The sequence below is a fragment of the Dendronephthya gigantea genome, unplaced genomic scaffold, assembly GCF_004324835.1.
Source record: "Dendronephthya gigantea isolate DGI-Jeju-01 unplaced genomic scaffold, DenGig_1.0 000027F, whole genome shotgun sequence".
Lineage (NCBI taxonomy): Eukaryota > Metazoa > Cnidaria > Anthozoa > Malacalcyonacea > Nephtheidae > Dendronephthya > Dendronephthya gigantea.
This window is the reverse complement of record NW_021163037.1, coordinates 345455-365756: the sequence shown is the minus strand read 5'-3', so window position 1 is coordinate 365756 and position 20302 is coordinate 345455. Positions and strand designations below refer to the sequence as shown.

General features: G+C 36.5%; 4 protein-coding genes across 4 annotated transcripts; 3 read left to right on the top strand and 1 right to left on the bottom strand.

The window, feature by feature from the left end:
* Positions 1-178: 178 nt before the first annotated feature.
* Positions 179-1406, top strand: LOC114523482 (probable ATP-dependent DNA helicase RecS). The gene is made up of 3 exons (XM_028544419.1): positions 179-681; positions 764-849; positions 1062-1406. Exons 1-3 carry the CDS (start codon positions 179-181, stop codon positions 1088-1090), a joined length of 618 nt encoding a protein of 205 aa, XP_028400220.1. The 3' UTR covers positions 1091-1406.
* Positions 1407-3823: 2417 nt separating this feature from the next.
* Positions 3824-5990, bottom strand: LOC114523282. The gene is made up of 5 exons (XM_028544159.1): positions 5569-5990; positions 5038-5377; positions 4546-4815; positions 4201-4402; positions 3824-3921 (listed from the first exon to the last, which is right to left on the bottom strand). Exons 1-5 carry the CDS (start codon positions 5925-5927, stop codon positions 3824-3826), a joined length of 1269 nt encoding a protein of 422 aa, XP_028399960.1. The 5' UTR covers positions 5928-5990.
* Positions 5991-11444: 5454 nt separating this feature from the next.
* LOC114523281 (steroid 17-alpha-hydroxylase/17,20 lyase-like) lies at positions 11445-12554 on the top strand. The gene is made up of 2 exons (XM_028544157.1): positions 11445-11634; positions 12022-12554. The coding sequence occupies exons 1-2, from the start codon at positions 11445-11447 to the stop codon at positions 12552-12554; spliced, it is 723 nt and encodes a 240-aa protein (XP_028399958.1).
* A 2849-nt stretch (positions 12555-15403) lies between these two features.
* On the top strand, positions 15404-18744 carry LOC114523280 (cytochrome P450 2D6-like). Its single transcript, XM_028544156.1, has 3 exons — positions 15404-15462; positions 16817-17466; positions 17499-18744. The coding sequence occupies exons 2-3, from the start codon at positions 16821-16823 to the stop codon at positions 18335-18337; spliced, it is 1485 nt and encodes a 494-aa protein (XP_028399957.1). The 5' UTR covers positions 15404-15462; positions 16817-16820; the 3' UTR covers positions 18338-18744.
* The last annotated feature ends 1558 nt before the right edge of the window (positions 18745-20302 follow it).

Here is a 20302-nt window from a genome sequence, read left to right as displayed (position 1 = left end):
CGAGGACGGCGAAAGACCGCCTGCCGGGTTTGGCTATGTTTTTTAAAAACCCCGTCCACTGGTGGACGGGAATTGATGATTGGCTGCGAGTCTAATCCGCTGTCAATCAAGAGTAAATATTGTTAATATGTAACATAAAACTAGATCAAATTACTTTACATATTCCACGCGTCTGGTCATGGCGGAATTTATTGACGATTGTGTTCGCTCTGCTGTTTTAAAACTTAACAATTCTCGAAAATCGAAACGAGAACTGGTTCTTAAACGCGAGCAGGAGATAGCGGTTAAAGATTTACTTCTTGGGAAGCATGTTTTAGCCGTTCTCCCCACTGGTTATGGGAAAAGCTTGATTTTTACGTTGTTCTTGTTGGCGCAAGAAAATATGGCAAAAATAAATAAAACTGAACGCAGTAGCGTTCTTGTTATTTCTCCTCTACGCAGTATTATAGAAGATCAAATAGCTGAGATGCTTTCGATGGACTTCTCAGCGGTGGAACTTTCGGATAAAAACGTTTCAGAAGTCGTCAAGTCTCCACCGCAGTATATTTATGCAAGCGCGGAAAGCGCAATCAATAAAGCTTTTCTTGATTCGCTCAAGAACAGCAATTCTGCGATTCATCGATCCATTGCTCTTATTGTCGTGGACGAGTCTCATACTGTGGAAACGTGGACGGGGAAAAGGTAATTAAGATAAATTATATTTTATCTCTAATATTTTTTTTGTATTTTTGAAAAAAACACTTGGTTTTATGTACCTTGATAGAAGTAAAAGAGGATCAAGCATCCAGAGTGAAGCATTCAGAGATGCTTATGGCAAACTGGCAATTCTGAGATCAATGTGTAAAGAACGTGAGTAGTTAAATTTAAATACAAATTTTATAAAAAGAAAAGCATGGAAACAAGTTAGTCATGTCACAAAAATTTTGAATACACCTGTCATTCTTTCATACTGTCATAATTTAATTGCAATAGCCAATAGGCATTTGTGCACAGATTTGTGTAAGGTTAAGTAAATCAACCCTAACCCTATTCTAAATTTGTAACATTTTTCTCTAATATAGGAACACCTGTTTTAGCACTAACTGCATGAGGTGACACAGAAGGTCATTTGTTCCAATTTGGCAATAACTGATGCAACAAAGTTGTTTGTCAGTCCAAATCGAACAAATTTGAGATTTGACATAAACAAGGTGCCAAAAACACTTATGCTTTCCAAACTGGATTGGATTGCCAACATGATAAAACAATATAATATTGTCATGCCAAAAACAATTATATTTTGTGACACAATCTATGCTCTTGCCCAAGTAGTGAACTATTTACAAATGAAACTTGGCACATATGCATTCTACCCAAACAGCTCAAAGAAGAGAGAGGACTGTTTGATTGGCATATTTCATTCAATGATTAAGGAGAAATATAAACAACGCATTTTTGAAAACGAGTTGTGGTTGCTACATCAGCTTTGAGTATGGGCGTAAATTTTCCTGACGTAAAATATGTGGTGATGTATGGTCCACCAAGGAATCTTTTAGATTTTCACCAGCAAGCAGGGCGAGCCGGGCGAGATGGAGCATTAGCTCATACTGTACTGTTCTATTATGGCCAGCAAGTTGCACATGTTGAGAATGAGATGAGAGAATTTCTACAATCATCTGATTGTTTTCGCGTAGCAAGCTACAGTAAATTTGATAAGACCATAACTCCTTTATCACCACATCACATTTGCTGCAATTAATACTTGTTCTAAGAATTGTGAATGTGGGTCATTGGAGTGTAAAGTGGTTCAAATTCCCCATGAACAACAAACAATAACTGGTGATGCAATGTTACATGTATCTCCACTTCGCCGGTCCGTAAATGAAGAAGATAGATCTCTACTGAAAGATGCACTTGAAGCTCACCAGACACAGTTTTCTATAGGTGGAAATATAACTGCTTTTGGCCTGTTATCATGCTATGGCTTCTCCAAAGAAGCTATTTCAGATGTGCTGGACAATTGCCACAAGTTGTTCACTATTAAGGACATTTTATATTGTGTCCCTGTATTCTCTACAGTCCATGCTAAAGAAGTCCTTAGTGTAATTAATGAGGTGTTTGATGACATTGAAAGCACATTTCAAAGTACTGATGATGATGGTGGCACTACTGATTTCAAACAATTTTCACTCGATGATCTGCTGCAAAGTGAATTCAATGAAACTGCCTTGGCTGAAGATTTGAATGAGTATGACTTTATTTAATTGTCTAAGTATAATTTCTGACTGATTGTGCACCTATTTACATTGGAAATTTGAGTACATATAAATACATAGTGAAAAAATATAGAATGATTTTCAAACTGTCTTGTGTTCAGGCTGTTTCTAATCTCTATAGGCAGAATCCCATGTTTTGATATGACCTTTCAACCATGCATGTAAATCCCTATAGTTCAATCTTCCAAGAAGTGTTTTTGGGAAGTTTGCAAATGTTGGGTGACCTTTTCTGCCTTTGCAAAATTTGAAGCATTTATTTTCACAAGATCCTTAGTAACTTGGGCTACAGCAACTTCAGGCTTGCCTTTGGATCTGTAACCAATATTAGAAGCAAGGTCACAGTCCTGGTCTATTTCATCAAGAATTGCTTCCATCTCATCAACAGTGTTAGCAAGCCTTGCAGCGGATGCCTCATTTAGGTTTGCACCTAGAGATCTCCACAAGGTTTTAACAATCTTGTTCAGTTGCTCCATTCTTAAATCTAAGGGAATGTTTCCTCCCTTTATTCCATGCTTGTTAAAAAACCTGTTCCACTTCAAGTTGTGTGCATCATATTTTGAAAGAATGCCATTAATCTTAACAAGTAACAAAAGCACTTCATATGCATACTTGGTCTTGCCATGTTCTTTGAATAGAAGGAGTGCCACTTTATACACATCAATAAGTCTTTCCCCATCACCCTCTTTTATTCCATCATTGAACTCCATTAGAAGGAGTCCAAACGTTAACTTAGCACAGTGGTAATTGTAAAGATTGTCCTCCTCTTGACTTTCATTGATTTCAATTGAGTGGGTTGAGTCAGGATCAAATACTTGGGAATGCTTTCCAATTTCATGTCTGAAGGCAAGACATATGACACAATTAGTATGATCCACATATAACCAAGGATTACTTCATATTTAATTGAATTATCTATATCCATTACTTACCTGTTTCTAATTGATGATGTAGAATATACTAGGCCACACCCCATCTACAGTAATAGTAACCAAATTCATCTCTTTCCATACCACTTTCTTCATACACTTGTTTAATTATTTTGTGTGCTGTAACTTCATGCCTGTTAATTTAGATAGATTAGTTGTTATTAAAAAATAGCATCATAACACATGTTTGATGGCCATGTAAAATTTCTTGGTAAAATTTCTTTAATCATGTTGCTCATGTCTAAAGAATACATGTAATTTTTTATAATAGTACACATATCGCTACAGTACATAAATTATGCATACTGAAATTGATTAAACCTAAACCTATCCTAGCAGGCATCAGAGAGCAACTTAACAAACATTATATTTATTCAAACTTTTAAATGATAACTAGCTAACCGAGAGACATGGGCAAACACTCTGACAAATATTGAGAGATCCAAAGCATAATACAAGTGTGGCATCATACTTGATCAAGTAGAAAAATTACTTACTTAACCCTGTTTGAATGGCTGATATATTTTACTTTGCATCCAGGTACTCTACACACGAAACCCAGAGAACGGTTCACCTCTATTTCTCTATTCTGTTCATCAAATTTTTCAATTTTCTGAACCAATGTGTTCACATCCACTTGCATCACATACTTGTAACAAATTTTGCACATGTCTCCATCAACCATTTTCTTTGAATTTCTCTTGTGACACTGTCATCAGGTACATCAAATGTAGGATGATCTAAATGTAAAAACAATTTGGAACCCTCATATCACTTGAGATAGTACCTTACAGTGTCTATCCAAAAGGCATTGTGATTACAAAAATTGCATACAATTTCAGTAATAGTTAGAGTGTTGTTTCCATTCATCAGTAACATTTGAAAGAATATCTAAAGTACATAATTATGTGGTAACCAACAATCATGTTGTTTTATATAATATACAGTTAATGTCCAATTAATGTCCAAACTGAAGACAAACCAAAATGTGCTCCAAATGCAATAAAAAATTCAATTACCTTCCATATTCAACATGCCACACATTTCCATAAAAGATGCACATATATGTGCTTCTGTTTCACAAAGATGAAATTCTTTATATTCATTGTAATGATTCTCTACACCTTTTGAAGCATTTGTTTTTCCAGTCCTATTCATACTAGCTCGAGACGTTCCAATTTCATTCACGGAAGAATGAGATGAGAAGATACTGAATTCAATCTAAAAAAATGAGAGACCAACAAGGTTTTCAGATTTATGAGATATGGCTTTAAAGCTTAGAGGTCGAGGGATTACAATATTATGGGAGAATCTAACCTCTCAGATCTGAAAAAATTTAATTTATCAGTTTTTTATAAAATTACCATATATAAATTCAGTTTTGCATGCCAATCAGCGAACTCTGTCTCAATTCCATCCAGCCTGTCCCACTCTGTATCCCCATCTTGCATGCTCCACTTCGCATTTCTTGATCTTTCCTCAAAAAGTTGATCTCCATGCAATGGCACTTGTTCCAGTATAATATTCCCATCTTCACATTTCATAGCTGGAACATACCTTTCATGATTTGTTTGCAAAAGTTGTACCATCTCACTTGCAACATTTGAATTTGCAAACTGGATCCCTAGGCAACACTATATAGAATAAAGCCATTAAAAATATATTTATAGAACCAGGCAATGCACTGCGGGTTGAATACCATATACATTCAGGTACCATAATGGAATAAATTGTTTAGATAATTATATTCACAATTGCCTTTGTCCCTGCTTTTAAGGACTTTCTAACATGCAGGCTATTAGGGTTGATGTGATACTAAATTAGATTGTTTAAAAAAAATAATTTAAATTTATTACCGTTTCTGACTTATCAGCCATCTCTTTGGAATACTTGTGCTGAATATGGTAAACTAGAGCTCGCTTGAGATGTTTAAATTTTCCAAGATATTTACATATCACTCTTGCGACTAATGCAGCCCATCTTGTCTTCAGGTTTTCTTGTACATCTTTACCTGGCAGTAGCTCTATTAACTGGATCTCTTGTAATGGTTTCTGTGGTCTTGATCTGTCTAGTGATGGTTCATTTACACGGTTTAGAATTCCATACTGTTGGGTCCAATGAATAGACCTATTCTCGTGTAATTGCTGTGTTTGAATTCTGGCATGTATCATTATGTCAATGTTGTCACCAACCAATCTGCACAAAAATAAAATTATTGGACTACCACAACATTACTATCTTCAACTCGCCACTTCTACTACAGTATATAGAGCAAAAATATAACATGGCAGATTATTTGTTATTTTAATGGCAGATTTACTCATCTGGTGAATATTGGACTAGTGCTGCCACTTAAACTTAATAAACTAAATTAATAAATATCTTACTTGTATGATGGTAGCTTTCTATGGTGTTGAAGCTGTATTGCAGATTCTAAATCTTCTTCACTGACACAAGACAAATCATCATTACCATGCAAAACAAGCGTTTTACATTGTTTATATGTATCTTCACCAAACATCCTGTACCCCTGTACCACTGTCTCTGACATATCCACCACCACCTCCAACTCCATGTCGTCTTCTGCATTTCTGGAAACCACATTCGTCACTTGTTTCTCTTTTACTTCCTTCATAAGCAACTCAGCAGATTTGTTCAATTCAATTTCTTTTTTCCACAAAAGAAGCTTTCTTTCACAACCTTCTCCCATTTTCCTTTCCATATCAATTATCATATCTGGAGACATACAAACACCAAGTTTGTGTAAGCGACGAATGTCTTGATGTTTTACACCACTATGGAAAAGAATTGCCGAGCAACTGCTGACATCAATTGATTTCTACAACGGGCAGCAACTGCTGAAGATAAAGCCATGTAGTTTATTTGCTTGATACTTTGACTATTCCTACCAGGTGCGTTACATGCCCCCATCAGGCATGACATCCAGTAAGGGCAAGACAGTCGGACTTCTGCTAAAAAAAGCTTGTTTGAAAAAGACTCCAGATCAGTGGGATGACATTGCTTGAGCATTGACTCGAAATCATCACTTTTCGAACAATAATCATTAAATTCCGCACTAACTGTCCTTTTCAGCGGATCGAACAGTTCTGTTTTCAATTCCGGATGCTTGAAGATTATGTTAGCTGCGGGTTTCCATTTCTTCAGAATGAGGTTGATTATTAAGGACTTTGTCGTATCATCAAATGATTCATAAGTTTTTACAATCCCGTTGGGTTGCAAAACTACCGTTTTTAGTTGCGTCGTCGGTTTCTCGTCGTGGTGATCTACATTTAGGGCTGACAACAATGGGTCAAGTGTGCTATCGTTTTCTTTTGGCAGTGTTCCCGTCGATTCCGCGCATTCGACATTTTCTCTAACAAAAAGAGCTTTCTTCGCAGGACCACTTCGGCTAGGCGGCTTAGGCCCATGAGCTGCTTCGAGTTCTGTTCTTCTTAAGGCTTTCTTAACGACAGGGCTTCGTTCGGGGGACAGGACGGTCGTGGGTAATTGACGCTTTACAAAGGTTTCTTTGTTCGATTCAGCGATCGCGTTTATGTCTCGCTTTATCAAAGAAATCAGCTCGCTTGCGTTTCGAATCTTTCGCCCACACGGTTTACAAACTCGGTCGGATAGTTCCGTGGAAGAACTAACTTCGATACCTAAATGTAATGAACACAACTCGGCCAAGGTTTCTCCACTGACGAATTCTTTTCTTCTGGATGATTTGAATAAATTCTCCGACGATATATAAGACACCTTTGCTATTGCCCCATATTTTAGCTTCAACGCACACTTACACAAACGGCAGTGCTCATTTACATTTTCTGCGCTTGCTTTTTTACCTCTTGCCCTGGTTGTAACTTTCTTTGGCGTTTCTTTTGACATATTTATATAAATTGAAATTTCATTTTTCCTACTACATTTTGAGCGATTGTTTCGAGGAACAGAGTTGAATAAATAACCGGAATATATAATAATCCTAGTTACTCAATAACACAGTTTTGCTATTAATATATTAGCTGTTTGTTGATTGGCTAATTGTTCCCAGACAGAAAAGGGGCGGTTGACAAAAAACATAGCCAAACCCGGCAGGCGGTCTTTTGCTGTCCTCGCCATCAGTGTCCTCGCCTCGCCCGATTTCAGGGACCGCCTGCCATGCAGGCTAGGGTAAAGGGAGCCTTAGATAGCTATATATAGGTATAAATAAAAGCGAGCGTGGTAAATGTGTGTACTATATGCAGACATAGAAATAAATTTCTCTTAAGTAATGTATCCTAATACAATACGTATGTATATATATATATATGCAATCCGTTTTTCGTCAAATATGTAAATAGTATAATTATATATAACCATGGCAACTATATAGCGCGACATCAAGTTCACCTGATGAGTGTGGCAAGCACTGCTTGTTATATACGAAACAAATTTGTAGTGAATAAAATCATATGAAGTAAACCAAGTTTATTGTATTTTATATCGTCTTATTATCTCTATACTTTGGTATATCGAGCACTCTACTCATATATGATTCTAAACACATATTTGGTATATTTATATATGGTGCATGTGTTGTATTGTATTGTATAACATCTGTATTAAGTTTCACTTTCAAAGTAAGACTTATATATCGAGGTTTCATAACGTGATATTTCAGAAGTCAATTTCTCAATTTCTTGAAAATTAATTTCTAATTCTTTTTTTTATAAGACCACTTTATGTATTTGGGCTAATTTGAATTTTGTTTGTAAGAAACCTTGGTCTATATCCAGACTGTGCCATGCGATATCAGACTGTGCCATGTTATATCAGGCACTTGGTTAACTAATTTAAAAAAAATGAAAAATACCGTACTGCATAAAACTCTGTCAAGTAACACAAACACCTTCTGTTAAAACGCAGACGTTACTGGGGGACAACAACTGCATGCTACTGGCGTAGCTATTCAATTTGCTTATTTTGGTTGGACGCTGCTGGCGCAAATAATCTACTTCAAGTCATATCGTTGTCTAACTTGTCTTCGGTGTGCGTGTAAACCAAAGTGAGTTAAATTTATAGTTATATACGGAGAAATTTATTTAGAGTACTTAGTTCGTTACCAATATATGAAACTTAAACTTAGTTTTGTTTATCGGGAACGCTTCCATTATTTAAGTTTTCTTGCACGTAACAAGCAGGAATTTCAAAAACAAGGAGGGTTTTAAACTAATCGGCATGATTTGTTTACATTTTCATGCAGGCAAAGTCAATGCACAATAACTTTTCAATGAAATTTTTTCACCATTTAGAGATCTTTTACGTTTAGATATTTTTTTAAAAGTCTAATGATTATTTATTTAAAAAAAATTTAATATGAGCTAGTGCTACAGGTAGTTCTTTTGACGCCTCACAAAGTTCAACAATGAATGCTTTCAGACTTGCTAGGCTTGAGCGTTCTATTATGACACTGGGCATTCCGAAAACGCAAACTTGAATTTTCTGCTTAAATGGAAAGCGCCCCCTGTACATGTATATATAGGTGATATATATATATATATATATATATATATATATATATATATATATATATATATATATATATATTTATATATATATATATATATATATATATATATATAGTCCTTTATTGATTATTGATCGATGTATTAAAGAATAGACGTGATGTTCAAATGAGCTGTTCTAAACCCTATTATGGTATCTCGTCTGTTTTTGTCTGATAGTGACTATGTGACTTGAATACGAAAATGCATGTTTAAACATAAAGCCTTATTGACAAAAGGTGATAGCTTTTGTGCGCGTCGAGTTTAGGAACGACAACTGTACAAGCATGGATATGCATAGCCAATCGATAAATACGTGATTTTTTTGTTTCAAAAATAAGTACAGGCTCTTATAAGAATTCAGAATGATTAAAAAAGCCTATTGTTAGACTTTTTATCCCCAGCACTATATATATAAGTTGAGCGCAAAGATGCGTAATAATGACAGCTAGGGTGCATATATATTTAACTCTAAGACTTGTACAGTACAAGTGTACAGCTATATCGTTAAAGCAATCATCTTGCAAAACATCGCTGATTATAATATCCCGCGGTGGACCATTTTTCCTATATTACTCATGAAGTTCTTCCCTGTCTAACAAATCAATTGCTTTAAACTTGTCGTCGCAGAGGCACGTTTTATATGTGGAAAATAGTCATTTAGTCATTCAATCATCATTTGCAAGATCAAATCTCTATGCATTTCTAGTATAAGTGGTAAATACGTTCATAGGGCCAGTATTAAAATAAGTTATAGCTACTGTAGTTAAGGTTAACCATAGATAAGTGGTAACGTCAACCAACAATAGTCGCGCGTGTACTGGCCTGGCAACATGAGCAGCTGCAAAGATAATTAATTCATGTAATTTGCTAGCCCATGCAGGCTAGTAATATGCCAAATGCATGTATTGCCAGTACTGAGAGTTTTAATTCATATTGTTTGCTGTGATTCGGTACACAATAGTTTATTCCGTTGGACTTGCAAACCAAAGGTGGCGGGTTTGATTCCCACCGTACTAACCAATAGCAATGGCTTATTTTCCCACCGTACTAACTAATACCAATAGCTATTGGTTTATTTGTTCAAAATACAATAGACACAGAAATGAATAAGAAACAATTTTTTGCATAAATGTTTCCCGACATAGTTCATGAGTTCTATTGTACTTTTATGTAGTCTCTAAAACATGTATATTCTATTAACTGTGGTGAAAGTTATCTAATGGGAACCGCGCCCTTTGATTTCCACTTGCCGAGTGCTTCGTTAGGGAAATATTTGCATATTTTCTTTTAATTTCGCAAGCGATTTCTCTGCCAGTGCAAATCCAGCACTAGTCTGTGTCAGTCACAGCTGAAAGGTATAGGAATCCAGCTCGAAGGCTCGTGTGTGATGAACCAGAGGCTTTAAATTTCAACAGGTGGGTTGGGAAGAACTTTCATTCTTATACAGATTGATTCGGGAAAATAGTGGATCCAAAGTTGAGGGCAATAGTTCTTTCAAAGTGCAGCAAATGCTTAGAGACGGTGGTTCCATGTTGCTACTTGATACGGTTTGATAAATATCATGTAAAATAAGACGATTGTTTGGAAATTTGTGAAGCGTCAAAGAGCATGGCGATTTCTCATCGCAGACAAACAACATGAGTACGTCTACTGTCCAATAGACTAAACTATAGAAGTAAAATCGCCCACTCCACGCCATTTTCAAGACGCCTGAAATTTCATTGACATTTTCAAACGTATCTACTTTTTGCGGCGAAGTTTTTCGCAAACCAATCACATCACCGGATTTCAGATATCGCTTCGCGTCGCGCGAATAAAATCGCCACGCGCGAATAACATCGCCTTGTGGAAAACGGGCTATAGTGTTTGCTAAATTAGTTTTTTGGCCACTTGAACTTTCAATAGATATTGCAACTAAATGCCAAGTATATACTTTCAGCTAAATGCCTAGCTAATTGATATAATATAAAATGAAGATAATGTCGGTATGAGTCCAGAATAAAAAACAATCGCCATGCAGAGGTTGAACGTTCGTATACCGCCATCGACACAAATCTGCATGTGTTCAAATTTTGCAATTCAGAAGATCCAAGTCCATTGTCTCGTGCACTTTGCCAATCTTCAAAGGCCCCAACGATTATTATAATGTCTGGCTAGAATTTCTGTCGTTCCACAGTCCACACTTTGAGTATCTCGAATTAAATCTCCTCTTTTTGCTACAAGAGGCCATGCTTCCCTCTGAGGCAAACAAATATTTAATCTAGTCAGCAACGCCTTCTTCACTCATTCGCTTGATTGCCTCGATGCTATGATTTTTCACTTAATGTAGGAAGATGTTTTTAGAAGTTGTTGGTTCCATTTTGATCATATTATTTACATGGTTCCTGAAGACCTGCTACAATAGACGTGGTATGCCTCCAGGTCCATTTCCACTTCCCATCATTGGAAATCTTCATTTGATATTGGACGATGATCTTCCGTTCTCAGCCGAAAAGTTTCGTGAGAAATATGGAAACACTTTTACACTTGTTCTTCCTACAGAAAACGTTGTAATGGTAACTGATGCAGCAACTGCACGAGAAGCTCTCCTCACAAAAAAGGATACTTTTCAAGGTCGCATTCCGGATGCGGTGTACCCAATAAACGAAATATTACAAGAAAAAGATCTTGCGACAAGCGATTTGAATGATAAATTTCGACTTAGGCGTAAAGCATTGGTAATGGCTTTGCATACCTTTGGAGAGGGGAAAAAGATCGTACATGAGAATGTAAACGACCAGCTGGATGAATTCTCCAAGGCGGTTGAAAGCTTGAACTGCCAGCCTTTTGACCCTTTAGATATTTTCGAGAGTTCTATAATCTCTATACTTTATCGTTGGATAACTGGCAAGACAAATAACTTAAAAGATGGTACTGCTAGCAAATTAAGTGCTTTTATCAAAGCATTTTTCTCCTGCTTATATTCCGGTCCTTTATATCGTCTTATTCCAGTATTAAAGCACTTTCCTACCAAACATATAAAAGGTATGAACAATTTAAAAGATGAATTACGAAAACTCTTTATAACAGCAGCGGAAGAGAAAGCAGAAGTTTTTTCTGTTCGGTCAAGAAAAAATCAAAATAATTTTGAAGAGAAAGAATATCAAAATATCATGGAAGCTCTAATCGCTTGGTGCACACATCTTAAAGTGGAAACGGACTGTGTTCCCTTTCTATCGGCCAATGTCATCCTTGCCGGGTCTGATACAATTTCTACATTTTTTGTTTGGTTCTTACTATATATCATACTTGATCAAGATTTGCAGAAAAAGCTTCAAAACGAAATCGACGAAGTTTTGCTGGGGGATGAAGTGCTCCAGTGGAAAGATATGTCTAAGCTTCCGTACTTGCAAGCGACTGTTTGTGAAGTGATGCGACATTCGTATTTTGTTCCTTTGTCTCTTCCTCATAACCCGGTGATAGAAACACAACTGCAAGGCTATCGCATTCCAAAAGAAACAACCATTTTCTTCAATTACCACTGCATTCATAGAGATGAAAATGTTTGGAAGAATCCTTCAGTGTTCAACCCAGACAGATTCATCGATGAAAATGGGAAGTTCGTTGGATGGCGTGTGAAGCCAGGATTTATGCCTTTTGGTATTGGTAGCAGATCATGCCCTGGCGAAAATTTATCCAGAGCAGAGATAATGTTCTTCATATCGGGGATACTGAAGCGATATAAGTTTGAGGTTAATGAAGATGATCCCATGCCGACATTGGAACGTGGTAAAGCGGCGGGAAAATTTCCACCTAAACCGTTCAAAGTGATTGCTCGAAAGCGCGAATGAATTAAGGAAACATTAATTATGTTTGTATCTTGGTGTATTTGTTTACAGAGGATTTAATTTGTTCTCGTGAAATTTATTGTCAGCGGTTTAAGGTTCGTAAGATTTTCTTTCTAGAACGGAAAGAAATGGAATACATAGTGTGATAATTAGATTTATAGAAAATATAATTATAATTAGATACAACCAGTGGAGGTGAATAAATCGCGTGAAAAAAGGTAAAGTGTTAATTATGATAATAATCGACAATTAAATCATGAAGAAAAGAAATAAAAACGTGTTCAATATGGTTTGTCTCGTGTACGTAAGGCTGATTTGCGTATTATGGCGGTGATTTTGTCTTTTCTCCAGCAATATAAAAACTGTAATTTCAGATGTGTATTGCTAAAATTTTGGCCTTGCCGCTCCACATTTCTTCTGCTCCACATTTCTTCTGCATTTCTTCTGCCTTGCCGCTCCTCATTTCTTCTTCCCTACATATATAGTCTTTACCTTACTCTATGGTTGCGGGTATTGTTTTCTAATATAGTTTGTAGTTACGTTAAGAAATGGTGTCCAGTGAGTATCCTCGGTATATCATGGAACGACACCAAGCAAGCGCTTGGATTATACATGGCATCTAGTTGTTTTTAAAATGATTTCTCGATAACTAACGTTGTATTCTCCAGTATTGGCGAACGACTCCAGAGCTTGGTTTGCAATGGAGATATGCGTTGATACACCACACGCGTTCGTACATTTCACTAAAATGGCAATGACAACATGGCGAGAAATTTTGGACACGCACGCGCGGTAGATACACAGACTTCGGGAGATTCGAAACAATATGGCCACGCGAAATCACACGGCTTTATTAGGGTTATATTAAAAATGTGGCCTTACCTCTAAACTTTTTAAAAATGTGAAAATGTTCTATCTGATTCTGTTTTTAGACGTAAAACTTGATATTTTGATATCATGGATGATATTTAGATGTTAATACTTCTTGCGGTTTTGCAGAAAATAGCTAACGGCTATTAAAGTATAGAAAAACACCATTTATAGCGTCGAAAGTTGTTTTGACCGTTGAACTTGTAAGATTTTCGCGCGATCGGGCCACGATAACCAAAATGTTCTATCGGCTTTCTAAACTCTGAGCGATGATTTTGAACACCCATCAGTGCAAAAATGTGAAGAATATATATCTCTTGCGGTTTTTAGCTTCAAAATCAGCAAATTTCAACGTTATATTTTCATAAAAACTGACCTTTTTCCCCAAAAAACTCTTCAAAAAATAACTGAAATTGTTTTTCATCGTCCATATTTGCTAGGCAACCAAGCCTTGACTTGTTGCTATGGTTTTAAGGCATATTCGAACTTTTTTTGTCGCATTTTAGGGTATTTAGAATGTGATATATCGTGTGTATTTCACTTGTGATTCGTTAGAATAAATTAGAACAATTTAATCGTTAGAATAAATTAGAACCCCCCTGTGCGTGTCCAAAATTTCTCGCCATGCGTTAGCAGAATAGCGACCATTTTGAATATAGTACTAATAAGGTCAACAGATCAGGCGCTTGGCACGCTTAGGCATGCAAGTGCCTCAAAATCTTAAATAATGACTGACGAGGAAAAATATGAATGTTTATACGCTGGCGGTCAAAAAGAACTGCTCAAAACAAGTTAAAATGCTCTCAAATGAATGTAACTGTCTCTCTAACAATATATACGAGTAAATATAGACTATAGATTACATGCTAAGCTATATGAAATATTAATATTTTGTTGACCCTCCTTTGGCCTTATAATTGATGACGGCCTTACACCGGCGTGCCATACTTGAGCGGTCAAAAGAAATTCATCCTATGGACGGTCTTTACAGCAACCCATAATAATGGACGCTTTATGAATTAATTCCTTTCTTGCATTATCCCCTTGACATTGTCCCACGGATTTTCAATAGGGTTGAGGTATTTTGACTGTGCAGACCAACCATTTCTGTCACTCCCTCTTCCTATGCATGAAACCATTGTTTGATCATCTTGGAAGTGTGGCAGGTTGCATTACATTACTGAAATATCGCTTGGAATAAGAGAATTATCAAAAATTCCTATGAAGCTCTCTCCTATATTCTTTATGAATTTGTATCTAAACATGCAGTTCTTTTTGACCGCTAGTGTATAGTGTACAATAAAAGATTGATTGTTACGATTCCTGTTACATACGACAATAGCAACATTTGAGCAGTTCTTTTTGACCGCCAGTGTATTACATATATTACATAATTATAAATGTTTGACGGCATAAGCATTTTTATGCGTGATGACAGTAAAATTTGTTTGTATCCACAAATGATTTTTATTAACAATTAATATATTATTTTAATCTTTACAAATAACAATATTTAAATTTACAACTTTCGCACCATGACCTTCTTCTCTAGTAAATTTTAAATTTTTGTAGGCGTTTTATAAGTTGCGTTAATCCCCACAGGCAAAAATTCGCGAACAAGTCATTCAAATTTTAACAATAGGTGATTTCAATAGTTAGGGGGTTTTTGGGGACATAATATTTTTTTGGGCGTTGTTGGTATACTTGTCCACAGTTCTTTCCGCCTTTCCCCGTTAACATTTGCATGGCAAAGCATCAAATTCAAATTTCGAAGAATATAATAAACATTCCTGCAAAATTCGTTCGTTTTCGTGCAACGGTGAAAGTAGCTGCAGTAACATAACGTAATTTTATGCGAATTTCTATATGCGTATTAGCCTGTCATGCCGGAATTTGGTGTCTGCCCGCGCACGTGGGGGAATGATGCACCCGCTAGCGAAATATTTACATAATGTCATTAGTGTGTGTTCAGAGCTAAAAGGTATAGGAATCCAGCTCGAAGGCCCGTTTGTAATGAACCAAAGGCTTTAAATTTTTACAGGTAAGTTTGGAAGAGCTTTTATTCTTATACAGCTAAATCAATTCGGAAAATAGTGGATCCAAAGTTGAGGGCAATCGTTCTTTAAAAGTGCAGTGAATGCTTAGAGACGGTGCATGGTTCCATGTTCCAACTTACGTTTGGTAAATATCATCTGTGTTTTCAAATCAAGTCAACTTTATTTCACGAGGGTTGATTGCACCATGAACAGTATACGTATTAGATAATTCAACTGATCAACAAGTGTCCCTCTCACGAGGGTAAAATATATATAATCCTAAATACAAAAATTATAAATACATGTATGCCAGCTAATTTATGAGATCATAAAATCATCTCACAGTGAAATGATCGATTTTTTATAAGTATCGCTCGGCCATTTTAAGCTAAAATTGAAGAGAGTTTCAAAGTTTTCAATGGTAATTTGAAATGTTCGTCCCCCCTCCTTAACGCGATTGTACCGAGGCACACTAAACAAAGTTTCTTTTACTATACGTCCTAAACTACACGTTTTGATGGTCAGCATTGCGTATTAAAAATCCTTCAAGATCGACCAAGTCGAATGCCTGCTTATAGTCGATAAAAGCGAGGTCAGACACCCTATTATCGCTACCCCATGTCTGATACGCGATATCCAATTGCTACACCATGGAGCGAGCAAAGCAATAGATTTGATTCATGACTGCTGCTACGTAGGCGGGAGTATTGAACCATGAAACAGGCACATATAAATTATACCAAAACTATTACGCATGCATGCAGTCAATTTAAAAAACTATCGCCACAAGAGTTTAACTACGTTCCTGGTCCACTTCGCCAATCTTCAAACATAAACACAAACTTTAACTCCCCAACAGATTTTATAACGCGTTGCTTGTGAAATTAATGATTTCCCGTCACGTTCTTAACCATGCATATTCAGTTCCCCACTTCGAGGTTTTCGAATTGTTTTTTTTTGAGGTCATGCTTCACCTGAGACAAACAAATACTCAAAAACGCCTTTGATTCCTTCCTTCACGCATTCGCTTGATTGCCTCGATGCTATAAGTATCTAAAACATTGCTAAAAATATTATTGGAGCTTGTTGACTTCACATCTAAAATTTTTTTTTGCATCCCGATTTGTCTTAGCGAATTTTCACATATAACCACTTTACCAGTGGCAAAAAATCAAGAAATTTAAGCTTTGGGCTGAAATTATTTTCTTATTGTGCTGAGTTTTTGAACAAGAAATGCCCAACTTGCAAAACAGCAAGTCGAAAAACTTGTGAAGAAATTCTTCTTTTTTGCTCCCGTATGTGAAACCCCCTTTCGCTTTTTTAAGTTGACAAAATTGCTTTTTCACTTTCACAATGTAGGAAGATGTTTTTAGAAGTTGTTGGTTCCATTTTGATCATATTATTTACATGGTTCCTGAAGACCTGCTACAGTAGACGTGGTATGCCTCCAGGTCCATTTCCACTTCCCATCATTGGAAATCTTCTTTTGATATTGGACGATGATTTTCCGTTCTCAGCCGAAAAGCTTCGTGAGAAATATGGAAACACTTTTACACTTGTTCTTCCTACAGAAAACGTCGTAATGGTAACCGATGCAGCAACTGCACGAGAAGCTCTCCTCACAAATAAGGATACTTTTCAAGGTCGTCTTGCAGATGTGGTGTACCCAATAAACGAAATATTACAAGAAAAAGATCTTGCGACAAGTGATTGGGATAATAAATTTCGACTTAAGCGTCAAGCATTTGTAAAGGCTTTGCATACTTTTGGAGAGGGGAAAAAGATTATACATGAAAATGTAAACGACCAACTGGATGAATTCTCTAAGGCGGTGGAAAGCTTGAACGGGCAGCCTTTTGACCCTTCAGATATTTTGGAGAGTTCTATAATCTCTATACTTTATCGTTGGATAACTGGTAAGACAAATAACATAGAAGATGGTACTGTTGGCAAATTGCGCGCTTTTAACCCAGCATTTTTCTCCTGCTTATTTTCCGGTCCTTTATATCGTCTTATTCCAGTATTAAAGCATTTCCTACCAAACATATAAAAAGTATCAGCAATTTACAAGATGAATTACGAAAACTTTTTATACCGGCAGCGGAAGAGAAAGCGAAAGCTTTTCATCTTCGGTCTAGAAAAAATCCAAATGATTTTGACGAGGAAGAATATCAAAATGTCATGGAATCTTTAATGGCTTGGTGCGAACATCTTAAAGTGGAAACAGACTGCGTTCCCTTTGTATCGGCCGGTGGTATGCTAGCCGCAACTGGTGCACTTTCCACGCTTTTTGTTTGGTTCCTTCTATATATGATACTTGATCAAGATTTGCAGAAAAAGCTTCAAGACGAAATCGAGGAAACCTTGCAGGGGAATGAACTGCTCCAGTGGAAAGATATGTCTAAGCTTCCGTATTTGAAAGCGACTGTTTGTGAAGTGATGCGACATTCGTATTTTGTTCCTCTGTCTCTTCCTCATAACCCGGTGATAGAAACACAACTGCAAGGCTATCGCATTCCAAAAGAAACAACCATTTTCTTCAATTACCACTGCATTCATAGAGATGAAAATGTTTGGAAGAATCCTTCAGTGTTCAACCCCGACAGATTCATCGATGAAAATGGGAAGTTCGTTGGATGGCGTGTGAAGCCAGGATTTATGCCTTTTGGTATTGGTAGCAGATCATGCCCTGGCGAAAATTTAGCCAGGGCAGAGATAATGTTCTTCATATCGGGGATGTTGAAGCGATATAAGTTTGAGGTAAATGAAGATGAGCCCATGCCGACGTTGGAACGTGGGGAAGCGGCAGGAAAATTTCCACCTAAACCGTTCAAAGTGATTGCTCGAAAGCGTGAATATATAGGTATAAGGAAATATTAATTATTAACACTTCAAGTATCGAAATGTGGGCGATTAAATTTAACGATTATATGTACCTGTTAGCTGGAAAAAAACAATTTTGTGAACGCTCGAAAGGTGACGCTCGTGTGCACACAGCCTAACACAAGGCTGAAAGTAAGAGCAAAGCTTTCAGGCGATATTTCTTTTGTGCTTTCGTCATGATATACCCCGTCTTATTTGCTGTAGTTTATTCTTTTCTTTATAGCATCTAGTGGTTTTTTTCCTCATTGTCGTAAGTTTGGTCCGTTTTTATCTAACCTGGCCCCACCATAATGTTATGCATGATCAATAATCACTCGCAATAATGAATAAGTAAATAAAATGATTACTTTTATTTATCGCCGTCTGGTCTGCGCCCACATGATAAAGGTGTAGCAGTGTAGGAGGTCGTTAAGTTAAATATTTTTTGTTTCTGCATGGTTATGGAGCCGGTTTAAAATTACTCCTGAAGTAAAGTTAATGGAGTAGGAATTACTCCTTTGTTTCAATAGCTAATTTGTTGAGTTACTTTTAATTCTTCGCGGGGTTTATTTTACTCCATATGCATGCATGTGGAGTAAATATTTGGATACATACCAAAGTGGAGTACTTTTAGCTGCATTTGATTTTACTCCAAGTGCTAGTTGTATATTGTTTTCAAATCCCAGAGATTTAACCTCGGCTAATATAGATTTCATGATCTTTTTCAAAAGCCTGAATGAAAGCGATGAGGTCTGTGCCATGTAAAAACAAAAATAAAGGGCTTGGGCGTTTTGCTTGGAGACTTGAACGCAGAGAAATTCAAATTCTTCATATCTATATGGCATAGGCCCAATTAAACTTTGCATGTTAGTCATAGCTACTCCTCCTCCTTGTCTGCATCAGTCTTTTCTGACGACCGATGTCGTATTTATCAATGGAACCTAATTTCTGAATCGCTTAATTATAGTATCATCAAGACGGGTTTCATTTATAGTAGCCATGCAAAGAATGTCTATAAGTATTGATCTGTCCTGTTTTGTCTACTGTCGTCGATATTCTTACACGAGATATTTCAGTAGTGATCTTGTAGAAAGTAATGCGTTGTACGTTCTAACACGTAGTGGACGTCAGGAACGAAGAGATGTGATATGACAGGGGAATATGGGTTTTGTGAAACACGGAAATATTGATACTGTAAAGCCAACTCAACAAAGAAAAAAATAAGCGTAGTTTTCCTAGCCAACTCAGAAATTTGCCGAAGATTTTTCCGATGATGATGTTTGTCGAGTAAATTGCTAATTGCATACTGCCTATAGGATTCGCAAACTCTCGATAAACATACACTTTTTATTTAAGTTGTTTTCAAGTCTTGCGGTTGTGCTTGTATCATATAATGTGCTTGATATAAATGCGGCTTTGAGGTTGGCTTATAATGACAGTCCTTAATTCATCCAAATGGCGCAAATGTGCTACATTTGTATTTAGTATTTGTTTAATAAAATAACTACAATGAAACAACGGTAAAAACCGTAAAATCTATTTAATTAGCTAGCGGACGTTTGCAATTCTAAACAAGCCAATCAGAGTTTGCGATTTAACAACTTTCATAAATTGAAGTATTTGAAATACAATGACGACATGCGTTGCAGGCCTTTAATTTGAATTTGATGTAGTTAAATTGTATTATAATATAAGTATGATATAACGAGCAATTTGATTGGCTACCGCGCGTGCATTGTGAGGCCATAATGCACGCTTCTGGCTTTTGAAGTTTTTGTTGCTAGGCAACATCTTAAATAACATGTAAGGAGAATTTCATTATTGATCAAATAAATAAATTTTGTTGTTGCCCTATAATTTCTTCTTATATTATAAAAGAATTAAAAAAGCTCGTCGTGTGCCTTTATGGTGTAATAATGCACTCGGGGAAATGTTGGAAGATTACTCGAGAAGCTTGTAAAACACTCGGCTACGCCTCGTGTT